The 8,478-nt window shown below is 42.8% G+C and overlaps 1 protein-coding gene across 1 annotated transcript in view; it reads right to left on the bottom strand.

Annotated features, from left to right (window-relative positions):
• LOC101861768 (3-oxoacyl-[acyl-carrier-protein] reductase FabG) overlaps nt 1-7,940 on the bottom strand; it is an 8,819-nt gene extending 879 nt beyond the window's left edge. Inside the window, exons 1-3 of the mRNA XM_005108538.2 lie at nt 7,781-7,940; nt 3,024-3,707; nt 2,201-2,273 (exon numbers count right to left, since the gene is read on the bottom strand). Coding sequence (XP_005108595.1) covers nt 2,201-2,273; nt 3,024-3,640 — 690 coding nt within the window. The 5' untranslated portion in view covers nt 3,641-3,707; nt 7,781-7,940. The remainder of the gene's footprint in view (nt 1-2,200; nt 2,274-3,023; nt 3,708-7,780) is intronic.
• Nucleotides 7,941-8,478: the final 538 nt, after the last annotated feature.

Raw genomic sequence — 8,478 nt, 5'->3', positions numbered from 1 at the left:
CCCCACCGTCTCTCCTCCCACAACCGAAACCAACGACATACGCAATTAGATCAGATGGTCTGTAGTGACATACGATTGGAAGGCACGAAATAGGAATAGACATATCAACAAGTGAATATACTTGTAAATAGAGCTGTACGGAAAAATGAAACGAGATGGATGAGATGAAATTATATGTACATGATATCTTTAAAAACAGCAAAATGAGTGCCGTTTTCCCTTCCCTGATTAATTAACCACATTGCTAGAGGCTCTGGAACGCGAAACCTTTGAAGATAGATGGGTATTTGAATTTGGGCTTGAATCTGAGTTGTATAAATGAGAGAACTGATTGATTATTTATGTCCATATTGAAACAATTTAGAACATTCTCAGAAGCGCTGATAGGGGGCGTTAAAGTTAAACTTATACCATTTCACCATTTTTTTAAAAGAACAGAAAATTCCACTGTTAGGAATGCAAAACAGCCACGGTAAGCTATACTGTCGGCCGCTATTTCAATATATATAATGTATTGATTGGGAGCATTACCAAGGGGTAATAGTAATATTGTTAAGCTAGACTACAGGAGAAAGAACAAAAAAGGAGCTTCTTGTTCGGAAATCTAAGAGAACTGCATGTTTTGTGCACACAACCAGATTGACAGATTCACCGAGAAGGAAGAAGAGGACGAAATAAGATTGTCTGGGATTTTTACTCGTACCCCTGGACCAGCGTTCGAATGTTCTTTGTTAGAAATGGAATGGTTTTTATCATCCCTTCTGAAATATTCTTTGAAGTTTTGTGCTACAGGTGATCTAGTTTCGAGCGGAGTCATCATCATCAGTGCCTTTCTCACCCTGCACCAGGGTATAGGCCACGGACAAACACCCTCCACTTTTCTCTATCATGGGCTAGCCTCTTGATGTTGCTGCTTCTGTCCAGACTGTATCCAGTGTGTTTAGCTGACTCTTAGTATGTGCAGTCTGTATCTCTTCATCTCTTGTACTACTTGAGAACTCTTTCCTGCTTCATACAAGATGCGAACATTCCACGACGCAATGCGGAGAGACTTGTTCGACAGAGAAAGTTTCGGGTCAGAAGAGTCCTTTCGGCCTTGTCCGCAGTCCTTCATTGTTCCTGCTGATGCAGAAGCTCCTCCGTCTTCCAAGATCGAAAAATAAAAAGCTGTGTTCGTCCGTGTTTCTGTAACTTACTGTTTTTTACTGGGTTGGGCAGTTGGCCCTCCGCAAACTGGCACTTTTCGGGCGACCAGACCTATGCACTTTTAGTCGCCTCTTACGACACGCAGTACCACGGCAGGTGTATTCTTTGCTCCCCCATAGTAAAACTACGCCCCCCCCCCCCCCCCCCCCCAACCAGCAGAGGCTCGTTGCTTGGTATCAGAGGCAAAATTAGCAAGAAAATGACCTCCAATTGAAATTGCTTATTTACACCTTCTGTACTTTTGATCGTCGTTTTGCAATGAAATCTGAACAGATAATAACATGTTTGTAACTGGATATAAAGGGTGTAGAGGGAAAAAATCGATAACAATTTTCCAAGGGGTTAAAATATGTCGGTTTCTTCAACATCATTATTTTAACAAGCGCCTGATTTCATCACTATACCACAGACTTGGAAATCTCGAGCGGAGTATTTAGAAGAAAATTTATAATGTTTAAAATAATTCGGAACTCTCCCCCCCCCCCTCCCCCCGATTTCAATTTCCGCAAAGCAGCAGGCAAGTGAATTAAGAGAATTTCTTTCTATGCAAAATATACTCTGACTTGCTATTTCGCGTGTCGTTTTAAGCTCATTAGTGTGTTTACTGGTCACCAAAGGGTGCGGTGGCGGAGCGGTTAGTGCGTTCGTCTCCGAAGCGAAAAGTCCGGATTCGAGCCTCGGTTCGGACACGTACTTTTTCGCCCCCTCCTGCTCACCCAGCAGTAATGGGTACCTCACTTCGAATTGGGGAAGTAAAGGCGGCGTGGAAAGAAACTGGCCATCCTACCACAATATGCCGAAGGCCTAGGAAGTCGTCTCACTAACAAGACAATCCCCAATGTCCGGATCGGATGCGAGAACAATTTTACTTTTTACTGGTAACCAAAATCACGACAAACAAGTAAAAGCATTCCTCACGGCAGTTTAGCGGGAAGCAGAAAGAAGAGTGAGGGTACAATGAGAACATACAAAACGTAGACGTGAGACCACAGACCTGTTTTTCAATTTCTGTCACAAGCGCTTGGGCGTACTGCTTATCCATAGTTTCTTCATCGGGGGCGTAGTCTCTGAAAATAGTGGGTGAGGGTTCAAAAGGTTGGGGGGTTGGGGGGGGGGGGTAATAAGATCATACAGCTTACAACCGAAACCCAAGATAACGGGTAGAATCGCAGTATGTAACAGTTCTGAATGCGTGCTTCTCTGCCATAATTTCCCTGAGTTGTGGTGAAGAGAAAGGGATTGATGTGGAGTAGTGGACATAATGTCTCTTTTCAAGGCTGACCCATTACGGTCATATGTTCCCTTTTAACTTAGTCAACTTTTGTTTTGTTTTAGTAGAGGTTTTACGGCGCTCGCAACTGCATAAGGTCACATGAGTGCCAGAAGATTAGAGATTAGAGATGTTGCAAGAGAGTAACAAACATAAAAAGGAGGGGAGATAAGGACGATAGATGGTTGATAGGAAAGAAGAAAGCAAACCACATCAGAGCACCCGCCAACCACCCACTTAGTCAGCTTTGCGACCCGTTTTATGTCAGTTCGCTGCCAAATCAAAGTGCCAATGTAATTTCGTAAAAACCCACTCTGAAGCCTCTAAGTCTTACTTGATTGGAATTCAGACCCTGCGATAACAAGCGCTCTCTTTCTTTCAGGATATTTTCATGGCTTTTTTGCCCTTTTCGTTTGATTTGGGTTAAAAGTTTTAGCGCTGATATCCCTTTTTAAAAGCCGAATCCGAATCATTTTCTAATATATAAAATATCCTAAAATACCGTACAACTTCTAGTGGGGAAAGCAAGCAAGAACAAATTACAAACCTTCGAATTCTTGTAGGAATGAGGGAAGGATTCACAGCGTTGACCCGGATCTCTTTCGGCCCAAGGTCGACGGCCAGACATCGGATCATGTGATCCACTGCCGCTTTTGACATCGGATACACTATGTTGGGTGAACACGCCATGAGTGTCGACATGGATGAAACAACGATAATGTTGCCTTTACTTGCTTCTAGATGTGGCACCGCTTCCTGGATCTGGAAGAACACAGCTTTTACGTTCGTGTTCATTATTTTATCAAAGGTTTCTTCACTAGCAGTCAGAATCCCACTTTGAGGATCTGCTACACCAGCATTAGCCACCAACACGTCCAGACGTCCAAATTTCTCTACCGTCTTCTCCACAATCGCCTTCCTTGCAGAGGGGTCGACAACGTCCCCGCTCACGGCCAAAAAGCGGCCTGCTTGACCTCCACTGGCCTGGACACACAAGGTCAAGGAGGCCTGGAGCCTGTCCTCATTCCGGCCACATAAGGTGACAGATGCCCCTCTCTGGGCGAACATGATGGCGATGCTCTCCCCTAACCCAGAGCTGGCTCCGGTCACGACACAGACTTTGCCTTTCAGCTGTTCAGTGTGTTGGCTTCTCCTTGACGCCATTTTGCCTGAAGTCTGGACTATAGGTTTGTGTCTAAGTTGTCTTCAATTCAGTCAACGGAGGTAACTCCTGTAAAATAAAATTCGTTCAACTATTACAGTTCGAAGAAATACACAGAGAAAATGTGATTTACGTTGTGCAAAATGAATACTTTACCCGGTTAGCGCACAGGAGACGAAAACAGCGATTTCCTGATGATTTTTAGCTTGTGTGCCAGTTTCACTTAATCTAAAAAACTAATTTCTATTAAAATTGGAACGACGTTCCTGTTTTGCTGAATGAGAGTGTACTAGCTGCCCCCCCCCCCCCCCTTTCGGTGCATTAACATCAACTGAAAGTCATGGGCCTACTATATTTACACTCTACTGAAATGGAGCAGTAAATCTTGAGAGATGCAAAAAATTAAGAGACCTAAATCTAAAACACTCAAAACAAAATGCACCTCGCGAAATATCACTTCCGGCACTCCCGTTGTGAAGGACAGCTACGCAGATTTCTTTTTTTTTCTTAGTGGAATAATCACTAAGGCCGAAGAAGGACGGGAGCTTTTTGTCAAATATATTTTTCTAAATTCAGGAAATGAATAAATGAAAAATCTGGCTCTATCATGGGGAACTATCTATCTTTCGGCAGGTACTTGCCAACGTTCAACTCTGTAACTGTCGTAGTTTTATGGGGAAAGTGACGCATATGTTTCCAAGATGTCAAATACAAACTGTATTTAATAGATTGCCGGAGCACTATCTTAACTTTTATTTCCATTTATTTAATTATTTGTCAACGGTAACGAGTCGTCAATTGATATCCTTCCGAACCAAATGTTTGCCGCATGTTTTTGGACATAATAGAAGTTAGAAAGAACTCATGATAACAATAAGATAGATACACCATGATTCAACGGGCTACACATAGCACATGGGGTGTGGTTGGGTTTGTTTTTTTATTCGTTGGGCGTATCGAAAGAGTATTCACGTGAGTTTTAGTGTCCTTCTCACACTGACAGTAGGCCTATCTGAACACAGGGGCACTGAATTGAAATTCTTGTTTCTCCCCAAGCCTTTTTCTGAATTTCACACACGACTATTATTGTGTAGACAGTATAACAGAAATTCAACAATTCTAAGATCAGACTATTACAGGTCTAGAGAGAGTACTGTAAGATTATAAAAGTATATGGTAATATATATATGATATTGTCTTTCAGTTCGAAAGACGATTTTAAATCCAAATGTCCTCTGTCCAAGATAGTGATAAAAGATTGAGCGTATTGAAGAAGGTGCAGTGTCGACGAAAGGTCGATGTATGCGTGAAAGGTGGAGGGGGGGGGGGGGTATAGCAATATTTGCTCAATTGGATGATCATCTACCATGGCTGTTAATATAAAGTGAAAATATCCTAACTATCAGTCTTATTTTTTCCCGTAAAAACACATCAGTTCTTATTCTAAGGGGGACAATCTTTAAGATTAATTTTAAGGTTCCTAAATATAGTGTTTTGTTGTTTGTTTGTTTAGTATAGGGTTTTACGGCGCTCAGTACTGCTTAAGGTCATATGAGCGCGCGGGACACACCTAATACCCTTCTGTTGGTAGGAAATTTTGGATTTTGCCCGGGTGGCGGCCGAAGCCTACTCTTATCGATTTTAGACCACCAAAGGCTCTTTAACGTGCGCAACTTGCACACGGGCCCTCCGAGATTTTTCGCCCTTGTCCGAGAAGGCTAGGTGTAGATCTTTCCTACCAGAAGATCAGGGGTGTGGTAGAAAGACAGCTGTAAGAAGGAGTCAAGGAGTAGCAGTAGAAAGGCTGCAGAAAGAGTCAGGAGCACAGAGGAGGGGGCAAGGGAGGTGAGGGGGTGGGGGCAGAAAGAGGAGACGAAAGCAGACGACAGAATATTGCTAGAGAGCAGGAAAGGAGGTGAAAGGAGACAATTTTAGAGAAGAAAATTTTTCGGTCGCTACCCGGATTCGAACCCGGGACCTTTGAATGAGAGGCCAACACCTTTACCTCTAGGCCACGAGAGCCCCCAAATATAGTGTAACACTTTCGAAACATAAAATGTGCCTTCTGTCACAATACACCTTTGCAGGATACGTTTTGGTAAAGTCTCGGGATCCAGGGTATAGCCTGTTTCTAAAACTTAAGATTTTGGTGTTTTACGCCCCCATCGACAAAGCTTAGATCGTTTAGGATGTGGGTTTCGATCCTGCCGGTCAGGACCAACTCGAGCTGAGAGCGGTATATCGTCCCAACAGAAGGACCGAGATATTCGATCTTTCTTCTGTGCGGTCATGTGCTAACTAGATATCAGGATAAGCCAACAGTTAAGCTACTGTGCAACTGTGACATGTTTTCCTATTTCGTATGACCCCTTGCCTTCAAGCAGCCACTTTCCTATGTCGAAGGCACTCTCTTTTATCATACTGACTATTTTCAGTTTTGGTCAGAGTTGATTCTGAATTTTGTCCGAATGGTGGCCTAAGCCTACTCTTATCTACAGTGAAAACCATATATAACAGGCCCGGTAATAACAGGGATCCGGTAATAACAGGGATTTTTTTAATCCCCGATTTTTTCTACTCTTTGTCTCTATTAAAATTTATCGGCAATAACAGGGCCTCATCAGAGCCCAACCGGTTATAGCAGGGACAAAGGCTCGTTAACAATGTGTAAAAAGTAAGAGAGAGAGAGAGAGATAGAGAGAGAGAGAGAGAGAGAGAGAGAGAGAGAGAGAGAGAGAGAGAGAGTAAGGCAGTGATGGAGCAAGGCCATGCAAGCCATGCCACTGCAAGCACACGCAGCGTGTGAAGCGAGAGAGGGCTGCGGTGTGCTGCAGACCTCGATCTAGCCCCAAACCTAGCAACACAAACGAGTAATGTGTCTACTGCCACCAACGAGGTCAAGCACAAGAGAAAATGCCTTTCAATTGACAAAAAATACGAAGTAATCCAGGCTGTTGACAAAAAGCAAGCTCCACTGGCAGAGATTTGTCGTTAGTTCGACACTCCACAAGGGTCGATTGACACCGTTATCAAGGATAGAGAGAAGATAGTGGCAGCATACTCCAATGAAAAGTTTGCTCCGGATCGAAAGAAGATGAGACTACCCGATGCAGATGTTGTGGACCAAGCTCTTCTGAAGTGGTTTAAGGAGGCAAGGAGAAAGTTGGTGCCAAAACCCCTGTTCGTGGGTACTTGTGGCAAAGGAAACTACTACCCGTGAATAAGTACAGCTGGATTAGTCCACAAATGCTTACTTTCCTTGCATTTCTGATTTAACAGGGATCGGATATAACAGGACATTTTCTCTACTCCCACCATCCCTGTTATATCAGGTTTCCACTGTATTTAATTTAGGACTACCAAGTGAAATTTAACGTACGCAATTTGTGCCCGGAGCCACCAAGATGTTTCGCCTCATAAGATCAGGGATGTAGCTGAAAGACGATGCAGTTAGGAGAAAGATAAAACAGACCGACAACATTCCGTTTTCTTCTTTTTGTATGCTTTTTATTATGGAGACCAGCTTCAATAACAAATCTGGCGGTACTGCTGTAGTATATCCATGGCACTTACAATTTCTTGTGTTGGGTTCATAGGGGTTACGATCGTTTGCAATTTAGTTTCCTGGGTGGTTTCTGTCCGACATTGGTATTGTGGAGAATGTTTTTCTGGCGAGCACCAGAGTTACCACTTCTATTACTAGGGTTATGGCTAATACTAATACTAATATATGCATGATTCTGATGTCAAAACTCGAATCTTGTTGTCTTCCGAATCGAGGAACCTGTGTCTTTTGCGGCTTTCTACTGTAACTGTATGCATAACAGGTTAGCAGTAGAAATAGATCTAATTATGTTCACCTGCGAGCCTATTAAGTGGGTCCCGCTACCACACGCGCGAGACAGCATCCCGTAAAATACACATGATAATTTAGGGTAAAGAGAGAGGCATATCGACACCATAATTATTGTCATTTACTACTGGGATAGAGCAAGACAGACTTACAGAAACGACAGAAGGGAACTAAATGTGTAGATCTAGCTGCACAAGGTAGATTCGTGCACTATTTATTCTATACCTCAAGTAAAGATCCTTACCTTAAAGGAAAACAATAGCGTATTATGTGGTGCCGTACAACTTACCAATTATGACCAGCGTGTTCCAATCAAATCTGAGGGGATAATGAGTCAGTTCATTTCTCTTGAATACACTGACGTCTTCCTTTTAGAATGTGTACAGACCATCAAACGTTTTACTTTTCCTGGCTAGCGTCTGATGTTGTCACTCCAAATTACCGGGACTAAGTGGCATGAAATCCTCGCTTATAGTGACGACCATAGATGTACACTATAGTACTAGATACAGTACGCCCCTCTCTCGCCTTGCTGCGCGATGGCCACATTTGACAGCGGCGTCCGCCATGTTTTTTGTGGCAAGTTGTGTGAATTACTGAAGGAGTTCATGCTAAAGCAATGGGCTAGGCATGTTTCTCTCTCTCTCATACGCGACAGGCGAGGCTTGGTTCTTGTTGATTTTTTTTTTTTACATGGGCGCCGTGGCGTACTATATATCTAAATTACTAAATTGCAATAATACGGCGTTCTTTCTACAACTAGATCTACAAATAAATGTATTATTAAATAGATAGAATAGAGATATGGGCTTTAAAGAAAAGAAGAAAAAAAAACAACCTTTATTGCTTCAACAGCACTTTATCTACGAGGTGGTTTATTTCTTTATTGACCGAATCAAAGTATATAGGGCCTATAGAACTTTTTAAAAGAAGTATGAAAAGATGTGGGTGTCATGGGAACCTCCCTTAACCTCCCCACCCTCTCTC

The sequence above is a fragment of the Aplysia californica genome, unplaced genomic scaffold (genome assembly GCF_000002075.1).
Source record: "Aplysia californica isolate F4 #8 unplaced genomic scaffold, AplCal3.0 scaffold00698, whole genome shotgun sequence".
Lineage (NCBI taxonomy): Eukaryota > Metazoa > Mollusca > Gastropoda > Aplysiida > Aplysiidae > Aplysia > Aplysia californica.
Note: the sequence above shows the minus strand (reverse complement) of the source record. Positions and strands in the feature narration are given on the sequence as shown.